The 17,591-nt window shown below is 32.9% G+C and overlaps 1 protein-coding gene across 2 annotated transcripts in view; it reads right to left on the bottom strand.

Moving 5' to 3' along the window:
* Positions 1 to 17,591, bottom strand: part of LOC148941570 (uncharacterized) — a 95,331-nt gene that overhangs the window by 48,337 nt on the left and 29,403 nt on the right. For both annotated transcript variants that reach the window (XM_089104322.1, XM_089104321.1), the window contains exon 2: positions 7,488 to 7,657. In XM_089104322.1, the coding sequence (XP_088960448.1) occupies positions 7,488 to 7,648 (161 nt within the window). In that variant the 5' untranslated portion in view covers positions 7,649 to 7,657. The remainder of the gene's footprint in view (positions 1 to 7,487; positions 7,658 to 17,591) is intronic.

Genomic DNA, 17,591 nt, shown 5'->3' on the forward strand with positions numbered 1-17,591 from the left:
ATGAGTTTGGGAGAATGATGGGCGTGGGCGGGGTAGTTGCCCTCCTGTTACTTTCGACTATTAAGAAGGGCACTAGCCCTTTGAATTTCCATTTGAATGAGCCTGTTTTGAAGTTTCTAAGACAACGCCTTCTATAAAAACCTTATATGTCCCCAGGGCATAACTTAGAACCCTTGCCTTGAGGGTTGTGGGGGAGTGTCCTCCTAAAAACGAATTTTCTATCTGGAAATCAACTAGCCTACGCTAAACAAAATGGCTACCTGAAAATTCTGATTGGATGTGTTTGGGGGGAATGATGCGCGTGGGGGGGGGGGGGGCTAGTTGAATTTCAATCACTTTCAACTATTTAAAAGGGCACTAGTCCTTTGAATTACCAATCAAATGAGCCTGTTTTGAAGTTTCTACGACAATGCCTACTATAAAAACCTTACATACCCCCAAGGCATAACTTAAAACCTTTGCCCTGAGGGTTATGGGGGAGAGTCCTCTTCAAAAATATATTTTATATCTGGAAATCAACTAGCCTACGTTGAACGAAATGACTCTCTCAAAATTTTGATTGGCTGTGTTGGGGGGATGGATGGGCGTGGGGGGGGCTAGTTGCCCTCCAATCACTTTTGACTATTAAAAAGAGCATTAGCCCTTTGAATTTCCAACCGAATGAGCCTATTTTTAAGTTTCTACAACAACACCTTCAATAAAAACCTTATATGCCCCCAGGAGATAACTTAAAACCCTTGCCCTGAGGGTTTTGGGGGAGTGTCCTCCACAAAAAGATATTTTTTTTCAGGAATCAACTACGCTGAACAAAATGGCTATCTCGCAACTTTGATTGCATGTGTTTGGGGGAATGATGGGCATGGGGGGGGGAGCTATCGCCGTCCAATCACTTTCGACTATTAAAAAGGGCACTAGAATTCTCGATTTCCAATCGAATGAGCCCCTTTTGAAGTCTCTATGACGGCCCCTTCCATATGACGTTCCCTGCTTTAAGGGAAAAATAATAAATGATACATTGTGCCAACATCGTTCTTATATGCCCTCAGGGCATAATTTAATCCCTTGCCCCGAGGGTTTTTGGGGAGTGTCCTCCTTAAAAAGATATTTTCTATCTGGAAATCAACTACACTGAACAAAATGGCTATCTCAAAATATTGATTGGATGTGTTTGGGGGAATGATGAGCGTGAGGGGGGGGGGGTGCTAGTTGCCCTCCAATCACTTTTGACTATTGAAAAGGGCACTAGCCCTGTAAACTTACAATAGAAAGAGCCCTTTCTGAAGTTTCTACGACAACGCTTTCTATAAAAACCTTATATGCCCCCAGGGCATAACTTAAAACCCTTGCCCAGAGGGTTGTGAGGGAGTGTCCTCCTCAAAAATATATTTTCTATCTGGAAATCAACTACGCTAAACAAAATGGCTATCTCAAAATTTTGATTGGATGTTTTTGGGGGAATGATTGGCTTGGGGGGGGAACTAGTTGCCCTCCAATTACTTTCTACTATTAAAAAGGGCACAAGCCCTTTGAATTTCCAATTGAATGAGCCTGTTTTGTAGTTTCTACGACAACGCCTTCCATAAAAACTTTATATTCCCCCAGGGCATAACTTAAAACCCTTGCCCTGAGGGTTGTGGGGGAGTGGCCTCCCCAGATACCCATTTTCTATCTGGAAATCAACTACGCTGAACAAAAAAGCTATCTCAAAATTTTGATTGGAAGTGTTTGGGGGAATGATGGGCGTCGGGGAGAGACTAATTGCCCTCAAATCACTTTCGACTATTAAAAGGGCACTAGAACTCTCGATTTCCAATCGAATGAGCCCCTTTAGAAGTCTCTACAGCAACCCCTTCCATATGAAGTGCCCTGCTTTAAAGGAAAAAATAATAAATGGTACATTGTGCCAACATTGTTCTTATATGCCCTCAGGGCATAACTTAAAACCCTTGCCCCCAGGGTTTTGGGGGAGTGTCCTCCGCAAAAAGATATTTTCTATCTGGAAATCAACTACGCTGAACAATATGGTTATCTCAAAATTGTCATTGGATGTGTTTGGGGGAATGATGGCCGTGGGGGGGCTAGTTGCCCTCCAATCACTTTCGACTGTTAAAAAGGGCACTAGCCACTCCCATTTCCGATCGAATGAGCCTTTTTTGAAGTTTCTACGACAACTCCTTCGATACGAAGTGCCCGGCTTAAAAAAAAAAAAAACACATTGTGCCCACATCGGTCTTTACTAAGGCAGCGCTAGCACGCTGCCTATGATTTTATCGAAATTTGAAGACTTTCCCATATTCGGTTTTTTACGCTAAGGATAATGCACGCTTTGATAATTTAAAATTTAGGTCGTCATGGAGCCTGGAATGCAATATGAGAATTCCTACGGGGTTTTGAAAATTCCACCTTTTTTTATAGACAGATTTCTGAATCTGTCAGTAGAAGTTGTCAGTAAACACTAGACTTTAAGATTTTGGGTTTTGTCATTGTAATTTTGAAGGCAAAATGCGCCCATTGTGTGCCGTATTTTTATGATGTGCACAAAATGGACGCAATTCGCTAATTAAAAAAATTCAATGAACAATCAACTCGAAAAAACACCCAAATGGCGCAAATGCGCACAACCAGGCAACATAGGGATTGAAGTTGACTGCAGGAATAAACATGGAGAGTTTTGCAAAACCAAAACGTTGGATAAAGTGTGATTCAACACGGATACGTCAGAATTTGATAAAATTATCCTCAAAATCAACCATATAAGAGAGGTATGAAATAGGAAATGTGGTAAAAATTTACGACAGTGATATGACAGATTTGGATGAAATTCATCGCAAGAATAAACATAGAAAATGGCAAGACGTTTCAATAAATGGACTTGGTATTGGGCAAAAATGAAGTTTGAATGTAATTCCCAATATATACAAGGAGTTTGCACGAACAGGGACGTCTCCTAGTTCGTGTATTTCTGGACTTTTTCAACAGTTAGCTGCGACCCAAGAAGAAGTTACGATAACTAAGATTAAGCTAGTGGCAGATATAGAAAAATGTGTTGCAGAAAAAATAGCGCAAAACATTGGAACTGGGTCTTCTGGTGCTGTACAGATAAATAGCCAAATTATCACTGCAGAAATTTATGATGATATAGTGCTAGATTTTAATCCGAGGTTTGAGCGCATTGAAAACTAATTAAAGGACTAAAGAGTCAAATTGAAGCACTAGAAAATCATATTTTTACAATGGAGAACAAGCTTGATGATTTTGAACAGGAAACTATGCAAGACTGTCTGATATTCTCAGGAATAAGACAGCCTCCTGGCTCATATCTTGATACGACAGTCCTAAGCCTTGTTAAGTCAACTATGGGAGTTTCAACTATTACTAGGGAAAATCTTGTGTCGATTCAGCGTTTCAGACTCAACTCTATGGAAGATTCTCGAAATTTAGCCCGCAGAAATCCAGATCCTGTGGCCCCAGTTTTAGCGAAGTTGGTATCAAAAGAACTTAGGTACAAAGTGTTTAAAACTACATAAAAATTAGCTGGATCTGGAATTTATGTTAGTGAATTTCTTACGAAACGTAGAAAGGCAATATTAAATAGTGCACGGGACAAGTTTGGTGTGAAAAATGTTTGGACAGATAAAGGCCACATTTTTGCGAAATTACCCAGCCAAAGCGCACCGCGTCGGCTCTTTAGCCTAGCTGATACTTAGTTAATTTTTCATAGTTTATTTAGTAAGTAGTGTCTTTTTTTTCTTTTCTTATTTTTATCTATGTTTTTGTTGCTTTTCTTCTCTTTTGTTGCTCTTTTTATTTCTTATTTTTTTGTGTGGATGTTGTAAGGGTGATGGGTGATATTTCTCACTTGCGTAATCCTTTTAGATTGGGAAATGTTCTTTGTGATGATTTACTTCCGGAAAGTATAAATGCTGATTTTTCCCCGCAAAGATATAGTTGTTATGTGGATGTGATTTCTTCAGGATTAGAGGTGAATGTAAGTTCGTTTTGCCTGTGACATTGGAATTGCCATGTAACTTCAATATATTTTGAAATTCTCCAGTTAATTGATAATGTAAATAGTAAATTTGATGTAATTGGCCTTTGTGAAACTTTTTTAACTTCTGAACATGTTCTGTCGTTATATAATTTTCCAGGATACAGGCTTATTGTAAAGAATAGAGAGAAAATTGGACGTGGAGGTTTGGCATTTTTGGTTAAGGACAATTTTGTTGGTAAAATAAGGGAAAACCTGTCAGTTTGGATAGATGGTAAGGTAGAATCTCTTACTCTTGAGCTGGAGGTTGGTGGAAAGGATATAGTGATTACTGAGGTTTATAAACCGCCGAGTACAGTTTGGTAGGAGTTTGAAAATGGTTTCAGTAGTTAAATGGATGCAGTAGAATTGAGTAATCTGGAGTGCATTTGCTTGGCAGATTTTAATTTTGATCTTTTAAGTTTATATAATAATAATTTGGATTTTTTAAACCTTTTCTCCAGTTATGATTTTTATCCATTAGTTGGGATTCCGACTCGTGCTACAGGACAGTCAGCTATACTTATTGACAATATTTCAGTGCGATTCCGGGTATTACATAGCTGTTATGCTGACGTTATAGTAAATGAGGCTTCCGATCACTTTCCTATAGTAGCAGTGACTTCATATCAATATGTGATAAAGCAGAACAGGACAAAGGTTAAAAGAAGGCAACTAAAAAAGGAGAACCTATAGAAGTTTAGAGAGGAACCAAGTATCGTGTCATGGAAACCAGTTTATGAAGAATCTGAAAGTGCTTCCGTGGCATTCGATAAGTTCATGGACATATTGCAGCCAATATTTGAGAGAACTTGCCCAGTAAAGAGCATAAAGGTGAGAAAAAAGGATCCCCGGAAACCTTGGGTAACTATGGAGCTACTAGACTTAATTAGAAGGAGAAATAAATTGTATTTGAGTTACTTAAATAGTAACCATAGTCAATATCTAACTTAACTTAAACAAATCCATAATAAAGTAAATCGGCTAAGGCGGTCATGCATCCGCGAATATATTGTATATAAATTTAAGGAAAACAAAGGCAATACGAACGCGACTTGGAATATTATTAATGAAGTCGTAAATAAGAAGAAAGAGATCGAGATTCCTGCTAGTCTGATCTTTGATGGTAAATTGGTTGATGGAAAAGATGAAGTGGCTAATTTATTTGGTGAATATTTTTCTGAGATTGGTGAATCAATAAGTGAGAATCCATACGATGAAAATAAAGAAATTAATGAGACGTTTATTGATGAAAGGGGAGTTGGATTGGAAATGTCTGCTGATGAAATGAACGTTGAAGAATAAAACAGATAGCCTAATAGGATTGGTAAAATCAAGTTCTTCAGTGAATGATGGAATTAATCTGAAAACGTTGAAGCATGCTATGGTAAATATGTTGCCTTGTATTGTTTATTTGATTAACCTTCCTTTGAAGAAAGATGAATTTCCTACTCGGCTGAAAGAAGCTGAAGTTATTCCGCTTCACAAAGGGGGCTCAAAGACTGATCCGTGTAATTGGAGGCCGATTTCAATATTGCCCCTATTTGCTAAGCTGTATGAAAAAGGGATGCATCGGCGACTTTATAACCATCTGACTACTTACGGTTTTCTTAGTGATACCCAGTTTGGATTCAGAATAAAACACTACAATACATGCAGTCCAGCACCTAACAGATTTCATCAATGGTGCTCTCGAAAAAAGTGTACTGGTACTTTCAGTATTTATAGACTTTAGAAAGGCTTTTGACACGGTGGTTCATAAAATTTTATTGTGTAGGCTAAGCCGTGTAGGGATCCAAGGGGTTATTCTGAAAAGTTTTGTAATCTCATCTTAACAAGTGCATTATTTGATTGTTTGATCAAAATTCTACTTAAGAAAATTGTATTCTTCTTTCTGGCCCGCCTCAGGGTTTCCTTCCTGCCCCATATCCTTATCTAATTTACGTTGATACAATTCGTTTTTATATATCAGATTCACTGATAACGTCTTTTACTGATGACACGGTGTTTACCATTACAGCTACTTGTCTGAACCAGTTAATTGAGAAGACAAATAAGGCCCTCGCTGAATTGATAAGTTTTACAAATTCTAGTTATTTGGTAGTGAATGTTTCCAAAACAAATTTCATGACATTTTGTAGAAATGGAGTTTCATGTGGTTTACATAATAAAATTGTTTGTAATGGTGAATTTTTAAAGCATGTAAATGGTGCTTAATACTTGGGGTTTAGTCTTGATTTTAATTTAAGTTGGAAATCACATTGTGATATTGTGGCAGTTAAGATTTCAAGGGGGTTGGGTGTAATAAGAAGACAAAAAAATCAACTACCGTCAAATGTTTTACTTTTACTATATCATTCTACTGTTAGCCCTTATTTATCGTATGGTTGCATGCTATGAACTAGTAGTTTTATTTCAAGTTTTAGAAAGGTCCAAATTTTACTGAATAAAATAGTTCGTATTTTAGGTAATTATATTCAGTTCAAAAATAGCACGCTGAATTGCTTTAAAAGTTTGAAAATTTTAAATATGTATCAGTTACGGGATTACCAGTTAGCAATTTTTATTTATCAATGTTTGAATAAGTGGTCACCGGAGGTATTTTGGGAAATTTTTAAAGCTAATTCATCCTATCACTGTTATGAGACTAAAAATGCGAATGACCTTGCATCTGAGCTCCGGAGTACTTAACGTGCTGCGTTTCTGCCTCGTTTTGCGGGACCGGGGGTGTGGAATTCCCTCCCGAATTGCTGTTAGACAAGCTGATAATGTAAGCCAGCTGAAGAGTAGATTGAAGCGTTACCTTGTGGGTTATAATTTGAATGATTAGAAATTTGAATAATGTTTGGTATGAAATTTGTTTGGACAGATAAAGGTGGCATTTTCGCAAATTTACACAGTCAAAGTGCACGGAGTCGGCTCTATAGCCTAGCTGATATTTATTTTGTCATAGTTGATTTAGTTAGAAATATCTTCTTTTTTTTTTCTTTTTTTTTTACCTCTGTTGTTGCTTTTTTTTTGGATGTTGTAAGGATGATGGGTGATATTTCTCACTTGCGATTTAAAGAGTGTAATCCTTTTAGAGTAGGAGATGTTCTTTATGTTGATTTAATTCAAATGTTGATTTTTCTCCGCAAAGAGATAGTTGTTATGTGAATGTAGAGCTTTATAATAATGGATTTGCAGCCATCGTAAACAAACCTTCGGGTTTTTGTAGATGGCTGCTGTAAAATTGTTTGTATTTCTTATATTAAATAGATTAATTTGATTTGATTTGAAAACATGTGCTTTAATTAATCCATTCATTTTGGACTTGAATTATACAATAAAATACACACCCCTAGCCAGAATAACATATGTATTTGGTCTCTCCTAAACATTATCCATATTATCAGGATCTTAATAATATCCCATCTTCAGGAAAATGACCTGGCTCATGAAAAATAATTGAGCTACCTACCTATGAAGGTATTTCTCCTTATGACTTGGTAAGCCATAGTTGATCACAAGTGATAGTTGCTTTACGTCGATACCGCGACCTAAAAGATCCGTTGTGACTAGAAGACAAGAAGATCCTGAGCAGAATTCAAGCAAAACTGTTTCGCGCTTTGTTTGGTTCATGCGACCATGCTTAAAAAAGAAAGAAATATTACATAACAATTTAAGAGCAAGTCCTTTAATATCAAACAAGTTAGTGCTCAAAGAACAATGTACAATTTTCAGAAAACATTGAAAATGGAAAACATTTTAAAGCCTGGCTACATGTTTAAATGCATATCTTATGGTACTCAACCGTACGAGGACTGTAAATCAATATTGTTTGCCACTTGTATGCCTCTTGTTCAACTTTTCTGGCCAAAAACGGTTTTTAACAAAAGAGTTATGGATATTGTCAAAAACGGTGACATATATAGTGAAAAGTCAGTAATAAACATATAAGATATATTTAGAGCTTTCAAGATAAAAAATTCGGGGGGGGGGGGAGGGGGGGTGACGAAGAATGAGTTATATATTAAATCCGTAGATTATTTTAAATTGGAACCTTCAGAGGATAATAAAAATCAATATATAATCCTTAAAAGGTCAATTAGAGCCTTCGAGAGGTTTCCGAAACTAACCCTTAAGGTGAATATCATTTAATTTTGATTCTAGACTTTTTCAGTTTTCCCTTCACAATAGCCCTCCCCTCCCCCTCCCCGACAAAAATTATATTTTAAAAATATGATATTTAGGAATTGAAACCTCCTAGTTGATATATAAACATATTACGTTTACAGTGTTTTTTTTTTCTTAAGGACTTAAAAAAAATTATCTTCACCCTTACTCTTAAGTAACTAATATCTACATATCGAATAAACTTATCTAGATGAAACTTTTTGAGATTATTAAGAGGGCTGAATGTTCAATTTAATCAATATATTTTTTAAGTTTAAATATTTGTTTATTCATTTATTAATTTAATATCAATTATTAACGAAACACTGAACATAAACACATCCCCTCCAAATGACGCAGTATGATATAAAGGAGGGATAACCAAACGAATCAAAAAAATATTTGATATGGTTGTTTACATTGGAATGTAAAGAGCCATTACGAAACTTGAATTTCCATTTTAAAATTTCAAAAGATGTTCTAAACTGACCGCTTCAAATAGTACAACAGGATAGTTCAATATACAGGTTATCAGATTCTGACAAAAAACTTCAAAATTTAGGTTACCAGTAGCCAACCATGGATAGATCTACGGGAAATATTACATAAGTGATATCTTCAGCTTGAATGTACATATCGTGATGGAACTTTCTGATATTGTTAAGAGTGAATTTTTAATTTAATCCATAGATTTTTTTTTAGTTTTGATATTCACTGGAAAGTAAAGAGTAATATTAAAAGTTAAAAATACACTTTAATATCTAAGAAAATGCTATAAACTGAATATTTCTAACGGTAAAATAAGACAGTTCACTGTCTAGAGTAACTTACAAATTTTGATTACTGTTAACCAAACAAGGATATATCCATCCATATCTCTTTAGGTAATCGATATCTGCATTTTGAACGTACTTGAGTAGAGATGGGGGTACCAGCGCGAACACTCACCCCTGCTGCCACCTATAAATTTTTTGCACCCCCATATGGGCATAGCCTCCCTAGGGAGAACACGTCGTTAATGGGGTCAATGACCTCTTTCTTCATGGTCTCTTTCTCCAGGTGTGTTTTTGGCACGCTCTCAGCGAATGTTATGCCGTCCAGGAATTTGGAACACCTGTTCTGTCGACCTCAATTCACCTATCGTGAATCAATAATTCCCCTTAGAAACAACAAATTAATTCCCCTTTCTTGACAGATCAATCAACCAATGTCATCATCTGTCAGACTTTAAAAATTTTCGCCTAGAAACGATTCTCCAGGAATAGATCCAAGTCATTAATGTCTTTGCCTCGGAAACAACTCTTTTGGTCGAACTCCAAAGGATATTAATAGTCAAAGGCCATGGAAACAATTCTCCAAGAAACATCTTAGCGATGAATTGTTTGAGCGCGGGAATCAGGTTTCTTATTAATTTGAAATGCATTAGCGCAGAGATGCCAAAAAACAAAAGGAACACGCTGACTTACGTGTAGGGATTATTTGGGCGAAACTATTTTAGCCATTTTATGGGATTATTTCGGCGAAACAGTTAGAGACATTTTGAAAGAAGATTTTAGGAAAGGTTTTAGAAGAGAATTTGAGGGTGAAACTCTGTGGTCGTTATAATACACAAGTTCCATTTGAACAGTGTTGTGAGGTCCTCTACCCAACCCCAAAGGGTTCCGATCCCCCAACCCCGAAGGAAGCCCCCGGTCCCCAAAGGTCCCCCAGGCTCCCAAAGGGCCCCAGCCCCCCAAACGCCCTCCTCAGACTCTCAAAGGCCCTCCTCTGGTCCTCAAAGGGCCCCCCACCCCCACCCCCCCGGAGCCCAGAGACCTTCCCCCCGATCCTCAAAGGTCCCCCGGGCCCGAGAAGCGCCGCGGGCCAGGAATGCGCCGCATGGGGATGCGCCGCAGGGGGATGCGCCGCGGGTCGGGGGAAGCGCCGCAGGGATGCGCCGCAGAGATGCGCCGCAGGGAAGCGCAACAGGATGCGCCGCAGGGATGCGCCGCTTTTTGTTAGAGTTCTAGTTTACTTTAATTTTAGTTAAGAGTTTGATGTTTTACCTTTGAGTTTCAGTGTTTGAGTTCTTGTTTAGTTTTAGTTAAGAGTTTAGAGTTTTTAGCTTAGAGTTTTTGTTGAAGTTCTAGTTTAGTTTAGTTTTAGTTAATAGTTTAGAGTTTTATATTAGAGTCTTAGCTTATAGTTTTTGTTAGAGTTCTAGTTTAGTTTAATTTTAGTTAAGAGTTTGATGTTTTACCTTTGAGTTTCAGTTAGAGTTCTAGTTTAGTTTAGTTTTAGTTAAGAATTTAGAGTTTTTAGCTTAGAGTCTTAGCTTAGAGTTTTTGTTGAAGTTTTAGTTTAGTTTAGTTTTAGTTAATAGTTTAGAGTTTTATCTTATAGTCGTATCTTAGAGTTTTTGTTAGAGTTCTAGTTTATTTTAATTTTATTTTAGAGTTTAGAGTTTTAGCTTAGTCTTAGCTTAAAGTTTTTTTGTTAGAGTTCTAGTTTAGTTTAATTTTAGTTAAGAGTTTGATTTTTTTACCTTTGAGTTTCAGTTAGAGTTTTAGTTTAGTTTTAGTTAAGAGTTTGGTGTTTTACCTTAGAGTCTTAGCTTAGAGTTTTAATTTTAGTTATAGTTTAGTTTATTTTTATTTAAGATTTTAGAATTTTAGCTTAGAGTTTTTTTTGTTATAGTTATATTTTTTTTTTTTTTTAGCTAAGATTTTGATTTTTTTACCTATGAGTTTCAGTTAGAGTTCTAGTTTAGTTTTAGTTAAGAGTTTAGAGTTTTTAGCTTATAGTTTTTATTGAAGTTCTAGTTTAGTTTAGTTTTAGTTAATAGTTTAGAGTTTTAGCTTAGAGTCTTAGCTTAGAGTTTTTGTTAGAGTTCTAGTTTAGTTTAATTTTAGTTAAGAGTTTGATGTTTTACCTTTGAGTTTCAGTTAGAGTTCTAGTTTAGTTTAGTTTTAGTTAAGAATTTAGAGTTTTTAGCTTAGTGTCTTAGCATAGAGTTTTTGTTTGTGTGTGTGTGTAAGTTTTTGTGTGTGTGCGAGTTTTTTTGTGTGTGCACATATCAATTCTATTTTCCTAAAATAATATAAAATTTTCTTGTGTGTATGTGTGTGTAATAAGTTTTTGTGTGTGTGTAAGTTTTTGTGTGTGTTTAAGTTTTTGTGTGTGTAAGTTTTTGTGTGTATGTAATTTTTTTTTGTTCTTTTGTAAGTTTTTGTGTGTGTGTGTAATTTTTTTGTGTTTTTGTAAGTTTTTTTTGTGTTTAATGTTTTTGTGTTTTTGTTAGTTTTTTTGTGTATGTAATTTTTTGTGTGTGTAAGTTTTTGGGTGTGTTTAAGTTTTTGTGTGTGTGTATGTTTTTTTTTGTGTGTGTGTAAGTTTTTGTGTGTGTGTGTAAGTTTTTGTGTGTGAGTGTAAGTTTTTGTGTGCGTGTAAGTTTTTATGTGTGTGTTAGTTTTAGTGTGTGTGTAATTTTTTATGTGTGTGTAAGTTTTTGTGTTTGCGTAAGTTTTTGTGTGTGTGTGTAATTTTTTGTGTGTGTGTGTAATTTTTTGTGTGTGTGTGTAAGTTTTTGTGTGTGTCAGTGTCTGTGTGTGTGTGTGTGTGTAAGTCATTGTGTGTGTGTAAGTCATTGTGTGTGTGTAAGTTTATGTGTGTGTAAGCTTTTGTGTGTGTGTAAGTTTTTGTGTGTGTGTAAGTTTTTGTGTGTGTGTGTAAGTTTTTGTGTGTGTAAGTTTTGTGTGTGTGTGTAAGTTTTTGTGTGTGTGTAAGTTTTTTTTTGTGTGTAAGTTTTTTTTTGTGTATGATTGTATGTTTTTTTGTAAGTTTTTTTGTGTGTGTGTGTGTAAGTTTTTGTGTGTGTTTAAGTTTTTGTGTGTGTGTAAGCTTTTTGTATGTGTGTAAGTTTTTGTGTGTGTGTAAGTTTTTGTGTGTGTGTAAGTTTTTGTGTGTATAAATTTTTGTGTGTTTATAAGTTTGTGTGTGTGTGTTAGTTTTTTTGTGTGTGTTAGTTTTTGTGTGTGTGTAATTTTTTTTGTGTGTGTGTCTGTTTATTTGTGTGTGTCAGTTTTTGTGTGTGTGTTAGTTTGTGTGTGTGTGTGTGTTTAAGATTTTGTGTGTGTGTGTAAGTTTTTGTGTGTGTGTAAGTTTTTGTGTGTGTGTGTAAGATTTTTTGTGTGTTTTTAAGTTTTTTTTGTGTGTGTTATTTTTTTTGTGGGTGTAATTTTTTGTGTTTTTTTGTATTTGTGTTTTTTTTTTTTTGTTTGTTTGTGTGTGTTAGTTTGTTTATGTGTGTTTGTTTATTTGTTTGTGTGTGATTTTTTGTGTGTGTGTTTTTGTGTTTGTGTGCTTATGTTTTTGTGTGTGTGTGTGTAAGATTTTGATTGTGTTTTTATGCGTATTTGTTTTTTATTGTTTTTGTGTGTGTGTAAGATCTGTTGTGTGTGTGTTGGGGTTTTAGGGTTATTTTTTCTGTTAGTATTTTTGTGTGTGTGTGTAAGTTTTTGTGTGTGTATGTAATTTTTTTTGTGTGTGTAAGTTTTTGTGTGTGTGTGACTTTTTATGTGTGTGTCATTTTTTGTGTGTGTGTTAGTTTGTATGTGCGTGTAATTTTTTGTGTGTGTGTAAGTTTTTGTGTGTGTGTAAGTTTTTTGTGTGTGTAAGTTTTTGTGTGTGTGTGTGTAAGCTTTTGTGTGTGTGTGAGTTTTTGTGTGTGCACCCATATCAATTCTATTTTCCTAAAATAATATAAAAATTTCCACTTCAATTCAGATTTTTCTCAAACAGATGAAAGAATTTAAAATACTGTTCTAAATTTTTCATAGAAGATAGAAAAGTTCAAGTTCTCTTCTGAATTCTAGCAAAGAACATAATTTAATTATAATTTCTCCAGAGAAAAGATAAAGCTTTCACTTCAGTTTTAAGTTCACCAAGACTTGAAAAATTTAAAGTTCACTTGTAAATTTTTCTGTAGAAGATAGGAAAAGTTATACTTTGATTGTGACTATTTTCCATGAAGATAAAAAGTTTCACTTTAATTCTAAATTTTCTTAAATTCAATTCCGACCTTTCTCAAAGAGATGCAAAAATTTAAAGTTCTGTTCCAAATATTTTCCTAGAAGAAGAAAAGTTCAACTACGATTCTGAATTTTCTCAATGAAAATGAAATAAGTTATTGATCAATTCCATTTTCCCAAAATAATATAAAAAGTTTCCACTTCAGTTCAGATTTTTCTCAAAGAGATGAAAAAATTTAAAATACTGTTCCAAATTTTTAATAGAATATAGAAAAGTTCAATTTCTCTTCTGAATTTTACCAAAAAACACAATTAAATTATAATTTCTCCAGATAAAATAAAAAGATTCAACAGATTATTTTCAATGAAGATAAAAAGTTTCACTTTAATTATAAATTTTCTTAAATTCAATTCCGACCTTTCTCAAAGAGATGAAAAAATTTAAAGATCTGTTCCAAATATTTTCCCGGAAGAAGAAAAGTTAAACTTCGATTCTGAATTTTCTCAATGAAAATGAAATAAGTTATTAATCAATTCTATTTTCATAAGATAATAAAAAATTTTCCACTGAAAGTCTGATTTTTCTCAAAGAGATGAAAAAATTATAAATACTGTTCAGAATTTTTCTTTCAAGATAGAAAAGTTCAAGTTCTCATCTGAATTTTACCAAAGAACATAATTCAATTCTAATTTCTCCAGAGAAAATAAAAAGCTTCCACTTCAGTTTTAAGTTGACCAGGACATAAAAAATTTAAAGTTCAGTTCTAAATTTTTCCGTAGAAGATAGGAAAAGTTATACTATGATTGTGATTATTTTCCGTGAAGATGAAAAGTTTCACTTAAATTCTAAATTTTCTTAAATTCAGTTCCGACTTTTCACATAGAGATGAAAAAATTTAAAGTTCTGTTCCAAATTTTTCATTGAATATATGAAAATTTATAATTTGATATTGAATATTCAAGTTCTCTTCTGAATTTTACCAAACAAAATAATTCAATTCTAATTTCTCCAGAGAAAATAAAAAGCTTCCACTTCAGTTTTAAGTTCACCAAGACATAAAAAATTTAAAGTTCAGTTCTAAATTTTTCCCTAGAAGATATGAAAAGTTATACTATGATTGTGATTATTTTCTATGAGGATAAAAAGTTTCACTTTAATTCTAAATTCTCTTAAATTCAATTCCGACTTTTCTCAATGAGATGAAAAAATTTAAAGTTCTGTCCCAAATATTTCCCCTAGAAGAATAAAAGTTCAACTTCGATTTTGAATTTTCTCGATGAAAATTTAATATGTTATTAATCAATTCTATTTTCCCAAAATAATATAAAACGTCTCCACCTCAGTTCAGATTTTTCTCAAAGAGATGAAAAAATTTTAGATACTGTTCTAAATTTTTCATAGAAGATAGAAAAGTTCAAGTTCTCTTCTGAATTTTACCAAAGAACACAATTCAATTCTAGTTTCTCCAGAGAAAATAAAAAGCTTCCACAGATTATTTTCCATGAAGATAAAAAAAATTTTACATAGAAGATAGGAAAAGTTATACTATGATTGTGATTATTTTCTATGAAGATAAAAAGTTTCACTTCAATTTTAAATTCTCTCAAAGAAGTGTAGAAAAGTTCAACTTCGATTCTGAATTTTCGCAATGAAAATGAAATAAGTTATTGATTAATTCTATTTCCCCAAAATAATATAAAAAATTTCCACTTCAGTTCAGATTTTTCTCAAACAGATGAAAAAATTTTAAATACAGTTCCAAATTTTTTCATAGAAGATAGAAAAGTTCAAGTTCTCCTCTGAATTTTACCGAAGAGCACAATTCAATTCTAATTTCTCCAAAGAGCATAAAAAGCTTCCACGTCAGTTTTAAGTTCACCACGACATAAAAAATTTAAAGTTCAGTTATAAATTTTACCATAGAAGATAGGAAAATTTATGATATGATTTTGATTATTTTCATAAAGATACAAAGTTTAACTTTAATTCTAAGTTCTCCTAATTTCACTCCTAACCTTTCTCAAGTAGTTTAAACAATTTTAAGTTATGGTCCAAATATTTTTTCAGGAGAAGACAATTTCAATTTCGATTCTGAATTTTCTCAATGAAAATGAAATAAGTTATTGATCAATTCTATTTTCCTAAATAATATAAAATTTTCCACTTCAATTCAGATTTTTCTCAATGAGATGAAAAAATTTAAAACATTGTTCCAAATTTTTCATAGAAGATAGGAAAAGTTATACTTTGATTGTGAATATTCTTCATGAAGATATGGAGCTCCACTTTAATTCTGAGTTTTCTCGAAGAAGTGCAAAATGTTACAAGTTCTCTTCGGAATTTTCTTAGAGAAGAGAAAAAAAGTTAGCTCAATTCTGAAATTTACTATTGAAAATGAAAAAGCTTCCATTTCAGTTCCTAATTTCTCAAAGACATAAAAAATTTAAAGTTCAATTCTAAATTTTTCCACAGACGATAAGAATGGCTATACTATGATTGTGATTATTTACCTTAAAGATAAAAAGTTTCACTTTGTTTCTAATTTTTCTTAAATTCAGTTCATTCATCTAACCACCAAAAAGAATAGGTTAGGTTAGGTTGGGTATAAATAAATATTAATAAATAATTAGAAACATTTCTCCATGTTTAAGTTAGGTTAGGTTAGGTAAACTTATCACGAGCGCTCATGATAAGCTAACCTAACCTAACTTAAACATGGTAAAAAGATTAAATTAGGTTAGGTTAGGCTAGATTAAGTTAGGTTAGGTTAAGTTAGGTTAGGTTAGCCTACGTACGCGCGCGTATGTAGGCTAACCTAACCTAACCTAACTTAATCTAGCCTAACCTAACCTAATTATAAAAAATAATATAAAATAATCTGTGGAAGCTTTTTATTTTCTCTGGAGAAATTAGAATTGAATTGTGTTCTTTGGTAAAATTCAGAAGAGAACTTGAACTTTTCTATCTTCTATGAAAAATTTGGATCAGTATTTAAAATTTTTTCATCTATTTGAGAAAAATCTGAAATGAAGTGGAAACTTTTTATATTATTTTGGGAAAATAGAATTGATCAATAACATATTTAATTTTCATTGAGAAAATTCAGAATCGAAGTTGAACTTTTTTCCTTCTGGGGAAAATATTTGGAACAGAACTTTAAATTTTTTCATCTCATTGAGAAAAGTCGGAATTGAATTTCAGAAAATTTAGAATTAAAGTGAAACTTTTTATCTTCATAGAAAATAATCAAAATAATAGTAGAACTTTTCATATCTTCTAGGAAAAAATTTAGAACTGAACTTTAAATTTTTTATGTCTTGGTGAACTTAAAACTGAAGTGGAAGCTTTTTATTTTCTCTGGAGAAATTAGAATTGAATTATTTTGTTTTTGTAAAATTAAGAAGAGAACTTGAATATTCAAGATCAAAGTATAACTTTTCCTATCTTCAATGAAAAATTTGGAACAGAACTTTAAATTTTTTCATCTCTATGTGAAAAGTCGGAACTGAATTTAAGAAATTTAGAATTAAAGTGAAAGTTTTCATCTTCAAGAAAAATAATCACAATCATAGTATAACTTTTCCTGTTTTGTACGGAAAAATTTTGAACTGAACTTTAAATTTTTTATGTCTTGGTCAACTTAAAACTGAAGTGGAAGCTTTTTATTTTCTTTGAAGAAATTAGAATTGAATTATGCTCTTTGGTAAAATTCAGATGAGAACTTGAACTTTTCTATCTTGTAAGAAAAATTTGGAACAGTATTTTAAATTTTTTCATCTCTTTGAGAAAAATCTGAATTGAAGTGTAAAATTTTATATTATTTTAGGAAAATAGAATCGATCAATAACTTATTTCATTTTCATTGAGAAAATTCAGAATCGAAGTTGAACTTTTCTTCTTCCGGGAAAATATTTGGAACATAACTTGAAATTTTTTCATCTCTTTGAGAAAGGTCGGAATTTAATTTAAGAAAATTTAGAATTAAATTGAAACTCTTTATCTTCATGGAAAATAATCTGTGGAAGCTTTTTATTTTCTCTGGATAAATTAGAATTGAATTGTGTTCTTTGGTAAAATTCAGAAGAAAACTTGAACTTTTCTATTTTCTATGAAAAATTTGGAACAGTATTTTTAATTTTTTCATCTCTTTGAGAAAAATCTGAACTGAAGTGGAAACTTTTTATATTATTTTGGGAAAATAGAATTGATCCATAACTTATTTCATTTTCATTGTGAAAATTCAGAATCGAAGTTGAACTTTTCTTCTTCCGGGAAAATATTTGGAACAGAACTTTAAATTTTTTCATCTCTTTGAGAAAGGTCGGAATTGAATTTAAGAAAATTTAGAATTAAAGTGAAACTTTTTATCTTCAAGGAAAATAATCAGAATCATAGTATA

This window comes from Artemia sp. Qi Xiang Cuo, chromosome 18, assembly GCF_049724085.1.
Source record: "Artemia sp. Qi Xiang Cuo chromosome 18, ASM4972408v1, whole genome shotgun sequence".
NCBI classification, from domain to species: domain Eukaryota; kingdom Metazoa; phylum Arthropoda; class Branchiopoda; order Anostraca; family Artemiidae; genus Artemia; species Artemia sp. Qi Xiang Cuo.